We start from the raw sequence: 19242 nt of genomic DNA, 5'->3' as shown, positions 1-19242 counted from the left end.
ACATAAAAGCAATTAGTGCAAATTAAATGTATTTTTCTAAGAAACTTTTTTGTTAATATCATCATTGCAGTCATGAATGCTTTCAATACGTAGTAATTGGCAGAGCAATTAGTACATACTGCATAAAAGTTTTCAATTGCAATCAACTACAATTTCATCAATTTTTTGTGACGCAATATATTTTTTGCCACTAAACATAAAATTAAAGATGCTGCGGCACGTAAAAGAGAGCAAACTAAAATGGAAAGGCAATAACATAAACCGCATTACGTACTTTTTTTTTGCCTTTTTTTACCTATGCAAAGCTGATAATATTTGAAAATAAAAACTAAATTATTCTTTCTTTCAAAGAAAAACTTAAACTATTACTAATAAAAAAACTTCAGTCATGTGTTTATCAACGCTTGGATATGATAACATATTTTTTGTCCATGACGCACTTGCACTTGAAAATCAACACGTCTCCGCCCTCAATACCATTGGCAGCACAAAAACTCGTCCAACCATTTTCGAACATCACATTTGGTATGGGGTCGTCTGTATATTTGAGTCTCACAGGAATTATATTGTCATAAGGTCCGCACAACATGACGTAATCGTGATGTTTCACTCTAAGGAATTTGCCAAAAGTATCAGGTAGTTCCTAAAAAAAAAGAAAAAACTGTTAATGACAGACAAAAATCGTTTATTATAGCATATATCTATTTGAATAGCAACAAAAAAAAATAAACAACCTTCGGTGATTTCGTCGATCCATATCCAACGATATGAACTTCAAAGGTACAATAACATGATGCTGCCATGGAATGATAGGGTGGATAATCAGCTAGTGTAATGTTATGAGCAAAAACAAAGATTTGAAATCTACTTCCACCAAGGTACTGGAAAGCAATAATCTTACTTCCACTAAACTCGTAGAATAATCGCAATGCACTCCAACCATCTGTCAACAACGACCGACAAACTGATTCGTTGAACATGACGTTATGAGTATTCCCATCACCATCTAGCAAGTGCCATTGTTCCGGTAGCTCGTAGAAATATTCAGCAACGAAGAATGGTTGCAGTTCTCCAACATCCTAGAAGTTAGGCATAAAAATTTTATGGAATAAGTTTCCGAAATCCGTTCATCTTATTTAAATAGAAAAAGATTAAATCATCAAGTGAAACAAACCTGATTTTGTACATGCACTGTAAAGAACGAACATTTAACTTTAGTGGTAAAATTTGGGGGAAACTTCACCTTAAAACGCATATCTTCCTATCACTCTATTTCGGATAGCATTAAGAGTTAGGAGACGATAAAATTTGGTAAACGCATATCTTCCTATAACTTTAGTGGTGAAATTTGGGGGGAAACTTCACCTTTAACAATCGTTAAGAGTTTCTGTAGATAAAAATGATGGTAGGAGACGATAATGGTGGGAGATGATAATGGTAGAAGATGGTAATCGTTAGGGGTTATGGTGATTTGATTAGCGGGAGATGGCAATGGTAGGAGATGATAATCGTTGGGAGTTATGATGATTTGATTAGCATTAACTACGTTTTTAATAGACATTATGACATATTTGTATGAGAGAGGAAATGAGTAGTTTGAAACATAGCCTTTGAATCAACGGCTGAGATTAGATTAGCAATGAATTTAAATCAACGGTTGAGATCAGATACATGCTTAGGAGGGAAAAAAGCTAGTGATTAGGGCAAACATGATAGCTTGACAACTCTAGCTTTTATAATAAAGGATGTTCCTAGTTCATTAGGTTTCCCTTAGCCATCACGCTTTTCTCTTGCCAAGTTCCACCAATTATTTCTTCTGCTCCCTTAAGCATATATGAAGCAAAAGCTACCATTTGTTCATCCGTGCATTGCAAAATTTCAAAAATCTTATTCAATTCATCTAGCCAAGATTGGGCTTCCAATGGATCGTGCCCTCCGGTGAAAGGTTGAGGCTTGAGTTTTGGAAAATCATAGATTACTTGATTTGGGGCTTCAGACGGATATGGAGGTTGAACCGGGCCACTGATTTGAGCGAGGCTATTCACCAAATTAACGGCAACGGTTGTTTGTTCTTGGATAACTTGCATCATCCGCTAAGAGTCTTCATTAGGTTCCTTGGGTGCTTGAGCATTGCAGCTAGGCCTACCACGGCGTCCTAAATTTGATGCCATAATGGTGCATATAATGCACACATATTAAGTTTACGTACAACAACAAAACAACACACTATAATCTATATTAACTACACACAGTACCGTAGGTTCAACCAGGCTCTGATACCAAAATTGCAACAACCTATGTTACTTATCTAGAGAATAATATAAAATATTAACATTTAGGAATGCCAAAGGTGGTGTTGCACAAATAGATAACATGGTTGAAAAGTTGAAGTGTTACTCACTTTTACGGTAGTGGTACAAATTAGTTCTCGCGACTAATTACAAGTACCAACCCTCAAAGGAGAAAAATACAAAACAAACCAAGAAATACAGTTCTCAAATATTAACATTAGCTACACAAAATTGTAGGTATTTCACTTTTTAATCTGAGACAAAGAAGGATAAGGGGTGAGAATTAAATCTCAGTGAATCCAATAGGGATATATGTACATGATAATCATCTACGAGAAATCCAATGCAATAAGTAGAAATAATTATAAGGCATAAGAATTTACAATGACTTGATAATCATTGAATTAAGGAACCTTTTATTAAGTTCCTCAGATGCGAGTCGCTTGCGAGATCTTAATTTATGAGTAAGATCAGTGGCGCAGGCACCACCCAGCTAGGCTGGGCTGTAGCCCAGGCTCTGCTGCTGCTTGCTTTGTAAAAGCCCAGCCCAATGCCATTTTTCCTACTTAAAAAAAAAAAAGAGAGACAGAATTTAGTGTTTTGTTTCTATTTTTTCAGCGCGTATACTCTTCTCCTTTTCTACAATTACAAGCGACTCTCCCTCTCCCAGTCTCTGTTTTACTTTCCTTTGCTTCTCCCTGACTCCCTCTCTCAACTCTCAGACTGCCTCCATTTTCATTCCTTCTCCTCTCCACTCTCCTCCAGGTTTGTTCTAATTCTATGTTATTTCCTTTGTTATTTGTTCTATTTTGTTAATGATGTTTGTTATTTGTTAATGGGTGAATGAGTTGATTATTCAAATTCCAAACCCCAATTTAGAATTGTTGATAATCCCCAGTTTTGATCAGTAATACTTTCATTTTGTATCATTGCTGATATAAATTAATATTTTGATTCTGAATTAGGGTTTGAGAAATCCCCAAAATGAAAGTATTAATGAAAGTAACAGAGAGTTTTAGTCAATATTGAAACTCTGTTACTACCGTTCCTTATACTCAAAAATCATTCATATCAGCAAATTGAACCCAAAACTTCAAAATCCTAACTGGGATAATAACAATGCTCAGTCTCACAACACCCTTTTTCTTTTCAGTGTCTGTCCTTTGATTCCTTTCTACGTGTAGCATGCATGCCATCTACGTGGCCATGAGCCTACGGCTAGTTGAAGTGGAACAGGATTTAGTGCACGTGTATTAAGATGGGTTTACAAAAGTTACCCTAGTACATTAACTTTTGTCACGAAAGAACGCGCTCTTTCTAACATTTACTTTTTAATCCAATGAAACTCATGTAAGTCTTTTGGAAATGGATTTCATAAAAAGTGTTAAGACCCCACATAGATATCACCCAATACAAAAATGAGTGATGAGGAGTGTTAAAAAGATTTTATTTTAAACAAAGTTTTTTTTTTTTATAAAACAAAGTTTTTTTTTGTTATCTTCAACATTCAAATCTATGTCATATAATGTGAATCTAGTATTGGTTGAAACCATAATTGAAGTCTTTTGTGTTAAAAAAAAAAGATTTTTTTTTGAAGAAAAAGATTGTAACTAACGATTGTTTGTTATGAGAAAAACCCATTAAATTTATTGAAAAGAGAAAAAGTATCCAAAAAATTACACTACAAGAATTCTTCAATATACTAACCAATTCAAAATAGCATTACTGGGGGATTCAGACCCTCAGTAATTACTGGCGGAATAAACCTCCAATAACATCAAAAAAACCCTCAATAACATTACTGACGGATAAATCCGCCAGTAATATCGATAAAGAACCTACGATGTATTACTGGCGGAAATATTCCGCCAATAATGTAAACACACATGTGTTTGCGTTACTGAGGGATATATGTCCGACAGTAATAGTATAACGGATTAAATATTCCGCCAGTAATGCAATATATCCGCCAGTAATGTAAACACACATGCCTTTGCGTTACTGAGGGATATAAATCCGACAGTAATAATATAACGGATTAAATATTCCGCCACTAATGCAACATATCCGCCAGTAATAATGTTGCATTCGAATCCATCGGTAATACGCAAATTCCGCCAGTAATTGAAGCAATTAATCCGTCAGTAATGAATCAAATCCGCCAGTAATACAATGCCTTTTATTAATATGAATATTACCAATTCAATTTCATCTCCTCTTCCCCTTTCTCTTTCATCTGATGCGCGTTCCTCTTTTTTCTTCTCTCAGCCAAAGCAAATCCGATCGATGAACAACATCCACCACCACACCACCGCCGACAAACCGCGACCACTATCCTCCTTCTCCATCCATCACCGCCGCATCCTCCTCCATCTTCTGTATTGATTCTTTTGTTTAGAGAGATATCTCCATCCATCTGTCTCCACAAACCCTAATTGTTGTAACTTGTAAGGTAATGTGAAATTTGAATGTAATTTCCTTCAATTCTGAATTCCGTGAATGAATGATAATAATAAGGTTCTGTTATGATCAGATTTTACAAAGTAGTTGGAATGGTGGGAGGCGGTACAATCAAGCTGAAGACATGGCAGCAGGCAGCTGTGGCATTAGGTTTTGCAGTTGGAGCACTTTTGGATCCACGAAGAGCTGATTTGATAGCAGCTCTTGGTGAAACATCTGGAAAGCCTGCCTTTGAAAGGGTTCTTCAAAGGATGAAATCTTCCCCTAAAGGAAGGTCAGTAATTGTTTCCCCTTCCCTTATTAATTATTTTCGTGTTCTTTTATTCTTTCAATAACATGTTTGTTTGCCTTGCTCATCATGTTATGAGTCCCACATTAGATAAGATATGAGTTCATTAGTTCTAACCTTAGAAGTTGGTTTTGTAAAGTTGAGTTAGGCTTGATATTTTAGGATGGTATGAGTCTGTTTAAATTGCAATGTGATATGGCTGAATATTGAGCCATGATAAGGTTACATTTGGTTTTAGCCTATCAAAATGTAACATTTCAGTTGTTTTGTTCACTATTTAAATACAAATTTAATCTGTATTAGAAGGTGGAATGTTGTGGTGATCTGTATTGTGCTGTTTGGACTTTGAAGCAAATTGATTGTGTCTTCTTGTATTTGTAAAACCGAGATGTCCTGCTTGCCAAGTGATGCTATTCATCAGATAGACATAATTTACTGTTTTGCTGTCAGTGATTTATTTACATTTAGTTTTATATGGAATTTAGGTTTTTTTTATCGCTAGCAAGTAAATTTCTACTGTCTAATTCATCAACTGATTATGTATGTTCATGTAAGATGAAGGTCATCTCAAAGCAATCTGACCTCGTTATGAGTATGCTATTGTTTTATTTCTGCATTCTAACATTGCTTCTTGCTGCAGGTTTTGAAGAGAGATTTCAGAAGGAATCTTTGCTATGTTCATCTGCCGTTCGACCTACATTGGTTAAGGTAATTTGTTCGAGTTTCAGTTACCTTCTATCTTGTGACTGTCAGAACTTCTCAGTTAAAATAAGTTAATGGTTTTTTCACTTAGGAAAAAAGTTCTCACAATTTTTGTAGGAGTTTATGGAGAAATTAAATGAGGTTTTCTAAAAAAAATTGAGATGCAGAACAGCAGAAGTTAATTGCACCTTATGCAACTGAAATATAGGTAATATACATGATGAAGTTCAATCAAGTGGTTATTTATCATGGATGGATTTAACACACTCCCTCTATCTTATATTGTCGGTCGTTTAATCAAGTGGTTTGACTTAAATAGTTTATGAGTTTTAGCTAATGTCGAATCGTTTAGAAGAACACATGAATAACTTATGTATATAATATGCAGATCAACGCATGCAATGTGGGAGAACATTTAAGGGGCCAAACTCACCTAACAACCCTTCACTTTGGACAGAGAATTGGACTAGTTTGTATGTTATTGTGCAATTTTACATTACAAATTCCAAAACCTCCGTTTTTCTTAAGTGTGAGTTTTAGTTAGCAAATTATCTTATCTTACTAGACTAATGTCATTTACTTAACGTTTGAATTAATAGTTTACAAGCTTTTGGTGGAGCACCATACTTGAGATCAGCTTCAGACATTGCCTATAATGTTGCCTTGTTCATAGCAAAGAAAGGAAGTTATGTCAATTATTACATGGTATCATCACTGTCTATAATTGCTCCTCCTTTATTTTCAACTTAGCTGAATTTCTGCTTATTTTTCTTGGTAACTCACTTGACGGATTTGATGCAGTACCATGGAGGAACCAATTTTGATAGATTTGCCTCTGCTTTCATAATAACAACTTATTATGATGAGGCTCCACTAGATGAATATGGTATGGTTTTTTATTTTCTCTATCTGAGAAAATTGCAAATATTGAACCATTGTTATGTGACTGACTATGCTAAGGTAACCAGGTTTGGTTAGACAACCAAAATGGGGACATCTTAAGGAGCTACATGCTGCAATCAAGTCATGTTCACAACCTCTACTTGATGGAACTCAAACCACCTTCAGCTTAGGCTCACAGCAACAAGTAATTAAGAATGAACCTTCCTGGACATGTTTTCCTCAATTTTTTAACTAGTACTACTTAAATAAAAGGAAACAGAAAAAAAAAATCTATAATATGAGTCTTATGGTTCTAATCAGACAATAATTTTTCTCACTTTTTTCCTTCAGGCTTATGTTTTCAGAAGTTCCACAGAATGTGTTGCCTTCTTGGAAAATAGCGGACCTTGTGCAGCAACCATGGTTACATGAATAATTGGTTCCTAGATGATTGTTTTAAGAGGTATAATTGTGTTAGCTGTGTGGAGTTTCTACGGGATCTCCTGCTGGTTGTGTTCTTAGCTTTCTGTTTGGTCTTGGGCGTTACGCGTATGGGCGGCGCTTTTGTATTGTTCTCGATGCTAGCTTTTGCACGTCTTGTGCAGGCTTGGTATCTAATAAATTTGTTGATTTACACAAAAATAGTTTATTTTGTTAGTTTTTTGGATTATATGAATATTATTGAAATATTTATAATTTTGTACGAAAACTCTATATAAATTATATGAAATTATGATGATACGTCATTTAATTAATTTGTGTCTTTTTAAATTTTATTTCCTTAATTTATTTGTGTTATTTAATTTATTTCTTTAATTAAAATAAAAAGAGGGAATGGAATAAAAAAAAAGTGTAAAGTACATTACTGGCGGAAATTTCCGTCAGTAAAGCAAATCTGCATAATCATTACTGGCGGAATTTTCCCTCAGTAATGTAAAGGTGGTTTTGACAAAGCATTACTGAGGGATTATTCCGTCAGTAATTACTGACGGATTGCAATCCGTCAGTAATTACTGGCGGAATAATCCCTCAGTAATGCTTTGTCAAAACTACCTCCCCATTACTGAGGGAAAATTCCGCCAGTAACATTTCTGACGCTCATATTACTGAGGGACTCAAATCCGCCAGTAATGCGTATTACTGAGGGATTTTTTGCATTACTGGGGGATTATTTCCACCAGTAATAACCAAAATTCTTGTAGTGTTAGGAATTTATTGGTAGATTAAAGTAACAGTATAATAGGATGAAAAGGTGTAAATATACACTTCCTTAATTTGGCGTTACTATTTTAAAACGACACTTAAAAAGGAACGGAGGGAGTACAAATATTCGACACAATATGAATACGGCGATACAGGAAATTTTTTAAAAATATGATATTGTATAAGATATTTTAATAAAAAAAGTTAAATTTAAAATTAAATATATAAAAAGACACCTGAATTATATAAAAGGCCACCTAAATTTCTATCAAAAGAGAGTAAAAATTCTATGAAAAAAGAGTAAAAAATAAAATAAAATAAAATAGAAGGTCAACTAAACCTAGCGGCCTAACTAATGACTCCTTTAAGTAAAACTAGACTCTGACCCGTGCGATGCACATGTCTTACCAAGTAAAACAGACACAAACATGTTATATCGTAATAAAAAATTGTAGTGAAATAAGTCATATGATAAAAATTAACTACATTGATCATATCTTTGTTAGATCTCATATGAAAATAAATAAATATGAATGAGTTAAATTAGTCATATCATGATGAGACTAATACATTTTAAAAATCATACATTTTACATTAGTCATCATACATAACGAAATACTTCACAATCAATAATATTTGAATTCACATTAGTATTTTCACAATTTTCATCAATTATTAGTATCTTCAACTCATCTCTTGAAAAAACTCTTGAAATTACAACATATAATCGACCGCGTGAAATACTGAATTTGACAAATATATTCTAACATTTTTAAGTGGTTACCCTTGACTCTTGTTAATAGTCATTGCAAATGAAACAAATAAGGGAAATTATCTCCGTAGAAACTTCAAAGAAATTATTACTTATGTAAGAGAAAAAATTGTAGTAAAAGCTTTTTGGCAAATATTACTTCCGGATATCACATTTTTATCTAATTAATCATCATCATAATAACCTTTCTTTTCATATTATACTTTTAACTTTGAATATTATTTCTCATTTCCTTTCATTGATTTTACTTTTGCAAGTAATGGTTGAAATTTGCTAAAATTTAAGCCAATATATCTCAAAACTTTTAACAAATGACTAACAAATAATACGTGACTATCATGGTAGTAGTGCTGTTTGGATTCAACTTAATCATATTTAAATGCTTTGTATTTAAAAAAAACTTAGACGACTTAATATAAGTTTTTTCAATTGCAAGCAAAAACTATTTCTACATAAGTGTGTTAAATTAGAAAAAAATCGCTCTGCTAGGGTTCCGGCGACAATGTTTCAATTTTCGGACTAGGGTTTCCGGCACGGTACAGATTCTATGTCCGACCATTAAGATTCTTCCCTTTGAGAAAGCGCAATCATGATGATGCCTCTGGGTGTTGCAAAGATTGACACACACGTTTCTCATTATTAGAAACTTCTTTGGTTTAGATATCTACATGGTGTTTTCCCTTGTTGTTCGTTGTTCGCCCTTCCTCCTGTTTCCTTATTGCTCAGCTGTTCCATTTTCTTTCTTGATTCCAGCTACTACTTCGTAAAATCCTAGTAACTCCACCAACCGCGTTAATGCCATTGTGCATTACAAAGTCTGAGTCACGCGTGTATCATTACTAGAATCGGTCTGGTGAATTGCAATCAGATCACATATGGCATACACGTGCCCTTGACCGTGTGTGTCTGAAGCTGCACCTTCCGTATCAGCCGTGGTGCAATCTGCAGCAACGGTGCAACCAATTTCAACACCAACTAAGTCATTCGCAGCAGCTCTTGCAGGTGCAATTGTAATTGATGACAGACCTCTACCTTCTCCATGCATAAAAGGCGATTCTTTGAGCATCAAAATATGCCAGGATGAGTACCGCAGGGGAGTAGAAGAATGCAAGAATGCGTTAAGGGCTCGTTTGACCCTTAACAAGGGAGATAAACCCTACTCTGCACGTGACCTAAGTAATAAAATTGGAAAGCTTTGGAAAACAACGACAAGTTGGAAAATGGTGCCTATTGGCAAGGGGTACTATGACTTTCACTTTGACTCGGCGGATGACCTAAGAAAAATATGGGTAGTAGGCACCTTTATCCTCAAGCAGGGTTTGTTAAGATTATCAAAGTGGACCAAAGATTTCAAATATCTGGCACAGAAACAAACACATGTATCACTTTGGATCCGATTGGTGGAGTTACCGCATGAGTATTGGAGGGAGGGAACTTTTAAGGAAATCGCAAGTGCGGTTGGTACCCCGATTGACATAGATGGACCAATAAGAAACCGTAACTTTGGGCACTATGCTAGAATTTTAGTCGACATTGATCTTTGAAAGAGAGCTTAAGATGAAATTCTTCTTGAAAGAGAGGGCTTCGCTTTCAAAGTGGAGGTTCAATATGAGAGGAGACCATTGTTTTGTCACCACTGCTACTCTATTGGGCACAATGTCTCCACCTGTCGATGGTTACAACCGCAACCACCTAAGGAAAAAACTGATCGAGGGAAACAAATCGTTATTACCGAGGCAACACCTACTAAACCTTCTCGGCAGAATAATGATATGGGTGCTTCCACTTCAGCCAATGGTAGCACTTGGACATGGGTTTCCGTTGCTTCAACAGTTACTACAACTCAGAGAATACCAGTTACTACTACTACTACTACTACTACTACTACTACTACTACTACTACTACTACTACTGCTACTACTGCTACTACTACTACTACTACTCCTCCTACTACTGCTACTACTGCTACTACTACTTCTACTGCTACTGCTACTGCTACTGCTACTCCTACTGCTACTACTGCTGCTGCTCCTGCTGCTGCTGCTCCTGCTGCTGCTGCTCCTGCTGCTGCTGCTCCTACTACTACTGCTGCTGCTGCTGCTCCTGCTGCTGCTCCTGCTCCTGCTGCTCCTGCTCCTGCTGCTGCTGCTGCTGCTACTGCTGCTGCTGCTGCTACTGCTCCTGCTGCTGCTACTGCTACTGCTACTACTGCTCCTACTGCTACTGCTACTGCTACTACTGCTACTGCTACTGCCCCACTGCTACTACTGCCACTGCTACTACCGCCACTACCATACCACCACTACCACTACCACTACCACTACGACTACCACTAATACTACTACTACGACTACTACTACTACTACTTCTACTGCTGCTGCTGCTGCTGCTACTGCTACTGCTACTCCTACTGCTACTCCTACTGCTACTACTACTGCTACTACTACTGCTACTACTACTACTACTACTACTACTACTACTACTACTACTACTACTACTACTACTACTACTACTACTACTACTACTACTACTACTACTACTACTACTACTACATCATTGACATGGATTCCACTGGTAATTCCTGCTTCTATCTCACAGTTGGAGACAGTTACTTCTCAGACGGACTTCCTTGTGTCTGTACATCCTTTATCGTCAAATTCTTTCAACTTCCTTTTACACAATGTGTTTGATAGAATTTCTCCTGAGGAGTTGCCATATACTGGGCCAGTGTTAGAGCTTGTTTCCCCTGTTGAGCACATAGACGTGCATTCTGAGAGTGGAACGATCTCATTTGACATCACGGGTGGTGTTGGAGAACCCTACGATGGAAGATGTCAATGCTATGCTTTCTGACGGTGTGGAACACAATCGTCCGAGCCCGCGGGAGCTGGATGAGAGTCCCAAGGGTTCCTACAAGCGTGTACCACATGCATCCACTGATGAGCACATTGAGGTGCAAGAGGTGTCTGTAGAAACTATTCAGGTTCAGACAGATGCTGTTGTTGAGGAAGTTGATGTTTCTTCTGGGTTACGCCCTGTGTCACCGGTTGTTGTTGAGATGACTCTTGCAGCTAGTGAGCACACGACAATTCCAGAGGAGCAAGAGGCTGTCGTTTTACAGCAACAACAAGTCCATCTAGTAAGAACATTCAACACAGCCTAGATTTATGGGACAGAGTTCGTGAGTATGATGATCGGTTTGCTGCTGAAGACTTCACGCCGACACTTACAAGGAAGCAGAAGCGAAAACTTAAATTGCAACAACTCTTGGCAAAGCAGCCTACTAAAACCCTTGCTTGGGGTGACAAACATTCGAATGCTCACTGAATTTCCTCTATTGGAATGTTAGAGGTATTGGTAATTCTGATACTCGGATTGCTTGAAAGAATTTATATATGTCTCATAAATCTGTTCTTATTTTTATTGCTGAACCAATGGTGTATTTCGATCAAGTTCCTTCTTGATATTGGCCGTCTATAGGTGTTTCTAAATATTGCATTAATAATAGAGCCTCCTTATTGCCTAATCTTTGGGCTCTTTGGGGGGAATGACTTGCTTGCTACTGTGATTTTTGTGTGTGATCAATGCTTAGCTTTGGAAATATCTTGTCACTAGTCAACTGTTTATATAGCCTCTAACTATGCTAGCACTTACTATTTGAAACGCCGCCAACTTTGGGTTGATCTTACTCATATTCAAGGTTGTTTCCAAGGGCCGTAGCTTTTTATTGGGGATTTTAATGCTAGTTTGGATGCTCATGAGAAAAGAGGCAAACGTCCCCCCTCCTTCGTTATCGTGTGACGATTTTTTATATTGGTCAAATGCTAATTTATTAAATCATATGCCAACTTTGGGATCTTTTTTCACTTGGACTAATGGTTGGTTTGGTACAGATAATGTTGCTCTTCGTCTTGATACGGCGGTTTGCAATGAAGATTGAGTTAATTTTTGGTGTAATTCTTCTTGCACGACATTAGTTCAACATCAATCTAACCATCATCCGTTGCTTTTCTCGGTTGATTTTTCTAATGTCAGACATGCTTCTCCCTTTAAATTTTTTAGGCTAAAATATGTTTTTGGTCCCTGTGAATATAGCGAGTTTGGGTTTTGGTCCCTAGTATTTTTTTTTTTTTGAAAAACGTCCTTGCAAAATTTTTTATTTTTTAAAATAGTCCCTGGTCCCACTTACTTGATGATTTGTCACATTTCTGCATATGTGGCATTAACTGATTGTGTTAAATTGTCCACTTGGCATCCACGTGGCAATTAATTTATTTTAACTAATTAAAAAATATTTAAAAAAATCAGAAAATATATTTATGAAATTAAAAAAACCAATTAATTTTAATTAATTAAAAAAAAGAAAAGGGCGAAAATCTAAGAAAATAAACAATCTTCTTCAAATCTTCATCACATTCATCATCATCATCAATCTTCATTATCATTTCCTTTTTTTTTCTCCATCTTTCTGCAACCTCAAACTATTTCCAAAACAAACAATGTTGTCGCGAACTCAAAACAAACAATGTTGTCGCAAACAGTGTCGCGCAACAACACAGCAAGAACAGAAAATCCAGATTGCATTAAACAACACGCAACACGAACCAGATTGAACAGAAAACCAAATCGTATATTGAAGAGGAAACAAGAAATAGATAGAACAGAAACACAATATGAACGAATATGAACAACGACGATACAAAAGATGTCGACGGCGCCGAGAGAGGAGGATAGAACAACGACATGTATTGACCCACGACAAATCTGAGTTCATTTTAATCTTTGCAAGCAAGATCAAATTCTATTTCGATTTGGATGAAGGTTTGGATGAATTTCGATTTAGATTTGGATGAATTTCGGTCTGGATTTTGACACGCCGTTCTCTGGAATTTCGATTTGAAACAGATGAGTTTATGAAGGGACGTTTTACAATTTTTTTTTAAGAGGGACCAAAACTCAAATTCACTATATTTGAAGGGACCAAAAGCAAATTTTAGCCAATTTTTTAAGACTTGGACTTCACATGAAGATTGTAGAAAATTGGTGTTGGATAATTGGTCGAAATGTGTTAGAGGTCATGATATGGCGCGCTTACAAGCTAAACTGCGCAATCTAAAGAAGTTTTTAAGGTTTTGAACCGAACAGTTTTTGGTGATGTGGATAGGCAAGTGCGACTTGCTGTGGATGAAGTAAATCACATTCAATAGTTAATTGACTCCGAGGGTTTTACAGATCAGCTATACATGCAGGACCTTGCAGCCCAGCTTCTTCTAACCAAATCGTTGAATTTTCAGGAACAACTTTGGAAAGAAAAAGCTAGAGATCAAAAGTTTGTCGATGGTGACCGTAACACTGCTTATTTTCACAGGGTTTCAAGAGTTCGGGCAGCAACAAAATCTATTTCTTTTTTGCAGGATGGTGACACTATTATTACTGACCCTACAGCTATTATGATGCATATCCTTACTTATTTTCAAGCAATTTTTAGCATGGAAAATAATTGTGTGCAGAACAATTTAGTTACAGATACAATTCCTTCTTTAGTGGCAGATGTTGAGAATGACATGCTCCTGCGTATTCCTATATGTATGATGAGGCCGTGTTCTCTCTTAATGGTGATGGGGCTCCAGGCCCTGATGGTTTTGGTGGCCATTTCTTCCAAACTTTCTGGGACATTGTTGGAACAGATGTGGTTCAGTCGATCCAATAATATTTCCTATCTGGTGTGTTATCCCCGAATATTAATTCAAATATGATCGTCTTGATTCCGAAGATACCGGGGGCGCGGTCAATGGGAGACTATCGTCCTATAGCCCTTGCAAATTTCCAATTTAAAATTGTTACAAAAATTGTCGCGGACAAATTGGCATGCATCACTTCGAGAATTATTTTCGTTGAGCAACGAGGCTTTGTCAGGGATCACAACATTTCTGATTGTGTTATTCTTGCTTTTGAGGCGATTAACTCTCTTGAGAAATGTCAATATTGAGGTAATGTAGCTCTCAAAGTCGACATATCAAAGGCTTTTGACACTTTGGATTGGCAGTTTTTGGTCACTGCGCTCAATAGGTTCGGTTTTCATGCTACCTTTGTTGACTGGATTTTGGCTATTCTAAACTCCGCTCGTTTACCTATTTTGGTGAATGGTAAGGTGGTTGGTTTTTTCTCTTGTTTTCCGTGGGGTTCGTCAGGGAGATCCTCTTTCTCTGCTTTTGTTTGTCTGGCTGAGGAGGTTTTTAGCAGGGCTCTATCTGCAGCAGCAACTGAAGGGCGGCTCACTCCCCTTTCTTATTGTCGTGGGGCAACAATTCCGACACATGTTTTATACACTGATGATATTATGATTTTTTTTACAGGCACAAAGCGTAACATTAGAGAGCTCATGAGTATTTTCCATAAATATTCAGAGGTCTCCGTCCAGATTGTTAATAATGCCAAAAGCCGTTTTTTTACCGGTTCCATGTCTGGAACTCGTGCTCAGATGATTGATAATATGTTGGGTTTCAGTTTCGGCACCATTCCTTTCTTGTATCTTGGATGTCATATTTTTCAAGGAAAGCCAAAGGTAGTTCACTTTCAAATGATTACAGACAAGATTTAAGTGAAACTTTCTACTTGGAAAGGAAACATTCTTTCAATCATGGGTAGGGTGCAGCTGGTTAAATCTATTATCCATGGTATGCTTGTTTATTCTTTCCATGTTTATTTGTGGCCTCGGAGGCTACTTCGTTTGCTTGATTCTTGGATAAATTTTTTTATCTAGAGTGGTGATGTTCTTACTAGAAAAGTTTGCACGATTTCTTGGAAGATTATGTGTCGTTCTTGGGCTGAAGAAGGTCTTGACATCAAGCCGACACGTTTGATTAATGAAGCTCTAATTCTGAAGTTGTCTTGGGATCTTATTGCAACGAATTCCCAATGGTCTCTCCTTTTTAAGCGTCGTTACTTCTCTAATGGGCAGCCTATCATGCATTATATCAAATCCTCAATTTGGTCGGGGATTAAGCTTCACATTGGAACTATTCTGACTAACTCTTTGTGGATTGTAGGTACAAGTGAGAATATTCATTTTCGGACAGATAATTGGCTCGGAGAGCGGCTGGTTGATTTGATTCAAATTGATCCTGATGTACATGGAGAACTTCGTGGCACGGTGTCGGAGGATTGTGAACAATGAATGGGTCTTCCATGCGGCCCTATCAGCTATTACAGAGGTGAAAGATCGTTTAGATGCAATTGTGTTGCCTCGGGTTCCGTTTCCTGATACACTGGTTTGGTCTCACACATCAGATGGGAAACTCTCTTCGAAGCAGGCTTTTGCTTTTTTGCGCCCTATTTCCCCCACCTTGCCTTAGGCGGACCAGATTTACTCTCTTTTTTCTCCAGAACTAGAACCGCATTTTCTCCCTCGCATGTAGAGAAAAATAATTAATATGGCGCCAATCATTCAGACCACTCAACCATGGGTCGAGAAATAGTTAGTAACCACTTTACATCCAAAGCAAGTGAAAGACGTAGCTCACCAAGAAGAAGTAGTTCGAGTACTCACCAACACCCTCCAAACTGGAAGTGTAATTAATAATTAATTCACCATTTCACTTCAATTCAATTCATTCCTCAACACACTACTGTAATTGATTCACTTCATTCTTGTTTTTACAGTGGCCACACATGCTCTTCTATGGCCCTCCCGGCACTGGAAAAACCACTACTGCCCTCGCTATTGCTCATCAGCTTTTCGGATAGGGGACACATTGGTTTTATACAAGATTGTTGTTTTTTGTAGGATTATAGAACCACTTGCTTGAAGGTGTGAAAAATTCAGGTTCAAGCCACTGACAGAAGAAATCATGAGCAGCCGAATAGTATACATCTGCAAAGAAGAAGGAATCTACCTTGATGCTGAGGTAGGAGCCTTAGAGCTTATATGGAGGCTGTGCTATTTTTAATGGTTTTGATCCTTTGTCTGTAGAGGTATTGTTGACATCATAGTGGCTTATGTTTTAGTATCTTTGCATCTGTATCTTCGTCGGGCTATAACATACTTGCAGGTGAGCACATTTCCTTATCAACATAGTATGTCTTCAGACATGTAACTTATGTTACTTCCTATTAAAAAAGTGTGTTACTTCTATTTTAATGATATTATTACACGGTGTTTATTTTTTTTTTTTCCTATTCTATTTTTTTGTTTGTATAAATGAGCCATTTCACTTTGAATAATGTATATGTGCTATAAACGGGAGAGTTCAATTGTGGGAATGCAAACTTTCAAATTTTGAGCTTTCTGCTTTCTTGAAAATAAATTCAATTGAAAGATGGTGAATTGGAGAGTTCATACATACATATTGGGCTAATAAGAGGGGTTGCTATGCTTAAAATGGGAGTTGGTTCACACTCAGCTGATATGGGACTCTTGCTGTTTCTGCATTAATAATCATCTTCTTTTGTTATCACTTGGTAGAATAGATCTGTAATACGGGCACTTATTTGCAACCTGCTCCTTCCTTTCGAAAATATTATAAAAGAAATATCCAATTGATTCCATGTAGATTTTGCTTTCACCTTACATTAATAACTAATTTTTTGGCATAAGTGGAACTCTCTTATGCACTATAGCTGAAACAAATACTGCCACTACAGAATTAAATCAAGGCAGTCTTAGAGATAATAAAGGGATTGTTTATATTTTTATGATTTGACTTACCTTCACCAAGTTTGTACTGATTAATTTCTTCTTGAACAATAATAATGACCATGCTTATTTGGATCTTCCATTTCTTCCAAGGATCTGATTTCTGTGTCTGGGGTAGGTTGTCAGACTAGTTCCTTCCTGTGGCTTGTTCTGATTTTATATTAAAGAAAACAATGATATGCATGTCTGATGATGCACATTGCACTCAGTTACTAATTGGCATAATTATTAGCTGTATGGAAGGTGTGAGTTACCTGTTTGGCTTATCATTATTGGAAATGATTTCTTTCCTGATTATTTTAACTACTCAATGCATGAATTAAAAGTTATTTTGCTGTTCATTATAGCGTTCTACTTTGATATACAAATTCACAAAAATGCAGCTTGTATGCCATTTCATGAAACGTGGGATGTTGTCTATTACCTTATGCTTGCTTTATCTATTCTTGCTCAGTACCATATTGTTGCACATTTAGCTGATTTTTAGTGCATTTGGTTGTGTCACAAAACCACATTGTTCTTCCTTCCTGCTTGTCCTGACTTTCTAAAATATTGAAACCAGATTGTTCCAGCGGAGGTTGTTGAGGCACTTCTTAAAGCATGCAGAAGTGGTAATTTTGATTTAGCAAACAAGGAAGTCAACAATTTCATTGCAGAGGGGTATCCAGTCTCTCAGATGCTAACTCAGGTCTTGTTTTGCCAGTTTCATCTGGAACTTCTTTTGTTGATAATCATGCTTACCAAATTAAGGCCTTTGAAATGTAACTGATGTCTCTTTTCCTTCAGTTGTTTGAGGCTATCGTTGAAGAAAACGACATATCAGATGAGCAGAAGGCAAGAATATCCAAGAAGCTTGGTGAAGCAGACAAGGTTACTTACGATCCTTTACGAATTAATATACACACTACCTTTTCCTTCACTTGTCTGTGCATATGATTTTGCATAACTAGCAGGATTCTTGTGCATTGTTCAAGTATTTTAAGTTGCACATAAAATTTAAAATATATAAAAGGAAATTGTTACAAATAGTTATAGATGTCTGCGTAATTAATTCATGTTAAATATTAAATTATAGATTGAAAAAAAAAAGAAGTTAAACTCATAAAATTAAAATTTGAATTTGAAACCTATTTAGTGAGATTACAAATGACACTGAGATAATGTACTTTAGTTTAATATATAGGTGTGAATAGTTCAGATTTGAGATTATAAGTGACTAATGTTTTTAAAGAAAATAAATTTCAACATAAATGGGTTTCCTTCTTTTGTCTATCTCTTTAGGAGCTTCGAAAGTTTGTCTGCAAGCATATGCCTAATTAAGTTGCTTACAATTCTTACTTGTTGCTTGTGGAATTGCAGTGCCTAGTTGATGGTGCTGATGAATACTTGCAGCTTCTTGATGTGGTCAGTAATACCATACAAGCTTTATGTAACATGCCAGAAGGATTTGCTTACGAGGGTTAACTAACAGATAGTCAGCATTTTGGAGCCTGTTGTTTAATTTGCTATTTGTGTAGAATTCACTTTTGAAGAATTTACCCATGGAAGTTTTTAACTCTGTTATTGCTTCGGCACCAAGCAAGTATTCTACTACTAGTACTAGCATAGAACCTATAGTAAATTCCTGTGGTCTATTTCGAACAGGAAAAGTCGTTTCATAAAATTCTGATTTTATAAGTACCAGCCAGCACTTTTACCACATGGAAAAAATAATGTATTTGATTAACGTTGTTCTTGCTTGGTAATACTGTTTGAGTCATTGACCCTCAAATAGTAAACTAGCACCTTCTTTTTTACATTTCAAAATAGTAACGCCTCTTCTTCTATCCTATAAACACTGTTAGGTTCCCATCTTAATGATTACACGCGCTCCATCTTGTTGTTGTGACCATGAAGAATGCACCATGCGTCGTCGTATATTAAACTAATTTGTGTAATATTTTATGCA

At 36.5% G+C, this 19242-nt stretch overlaps 3 protein-coding genes, 2 long non-coding RNA genes and 1 pseudogene across 7 annotated transcripts; 5 read left to right on the top strand and 1 right to left on the bottom strand.

Annotated features, from left to right (window-relative positions):
* Window positions 1-397: 397 nt before the first annotated feature.
* LOC146904598 (uncharacterized) lies at window positions 398-980 on the bottom strand. The gene is made up of 2 exons (XM_085730870.1): window positions 735-980; window positions 398-643 (listed from the first exon to the last, which is right to left on the bottom strand). The coding sequence occupies exons 1-2, from the start codon at window positions 978-980 to the stop codon at window positions 398-400; spliced, it is 492 nt and encodes a 163-aa protein (XP_085586996.1).
* A 5157-nt stretch (window positions 981-6137) lies between these two features.
* LOC146904597 (uncharacterized) lies at window positions 6138-6609 on the top strand. The gene is made up of 3 exons (XR_015017762.1): window positions 6138-6215; window positions 6342-6447; window positions 6544-6609. It is a non-coding gene; the product is annotated as an uncharacterized LOC146904597 (long non-coding RNA).
* A 100-nt stretch (window positions 6610-6709) lies between these two features.
* LOC146904596 (uncharacterized) lies at window positions 6710-7369 on the top strand. Its single transcript, XR_015019137.1, has 2 exons — window positions 6710-6829; window positions 6976-7369. It is a non-coding gene; the product is annotated as an uncharacterized LOC146904596 (long non-coding RNA).
* Window positions 7370-11160: 3791 nt separating this feature from the next.
* Window positions 11161-11926, top strand: LOC146904595 (uncharacterized; annotated as a pseudogene).
* Window positions 11927-13071: 1145 nt separating this feature from the next.
* Window positions 13072-18849, top strand: LOC146904593 (replication factor C subunit 2-like). 3 transcript variants are annotated; one of them, XM_085726635.1, is made up of 7 exons: window positions 14301-15276; window positions 15363-15520; window positions 15649-16170; window positions 16262-16506; window positions 17857-17982; window positions 18081-18164; window positions 18654-18849. In XM_085726635.1, exons 4-7 carry the CDS (start codon window positions 16450-16452, stop codon window positions 18756-18758), a joined length of 372 nt encoding a protein of 123 aa, XP_085582761.1. In that variant the 5' UTR covers window positions 14301-15276; window positions 15363-15520; window positions 15649-16170; window positions 16262-16449; the 3' UTR covers window positions 18759-18849. The 3 variants fall into 3 exon arrangements, with proteins under 3 accessions (XP_085582760.1, XP_085582761.1, XP_085582759.1); XM_085726634.1 differs by having other exon boundaries at window positions 13072-15276; window positions 15363-16170; XM_085726633.1 differs by having other exon boundaries at window positions 14637-16170.
* Window positions 13843-16345, top strand: LOC146904594 (uncharacterized). The gene is made up of 5 exons (XM_085728323.1): window positions 13843-14185; window positions 14599-14745; window positions 14956-15164; window positions 15363-15728; window positions 16262-16345. The coding sequence occupies exons 1-5, from the start codon at window positions 13843-13845 to the stop codon at window positions 16343-16345; spliced, it is 1149 nt and encodes a 382-aa protein (XP_085584449.1).
* Window positions 18850-19242: the final 393 nt, after the last annotated feature.

This window comes from Medicago sativa, chromosome 7, assembly GCF_051527215.1.
Source record: "Medicago sativa cultivar Bolivia chromosome 7, Bolivia_mono, whole genome shotgun sequence".
Lineage (NCBI taxonomy): Eukaryota > Viridiplantae > Streptophyta > Magnoliopsida > Fabales > Fabaceae > Medicago > Medicago sativa.
The sequence above is the reverse complement of the archived record's forward strand: the minus strand, read 5'-3'. Positions and strand labels throughout refer to the sequence as shown.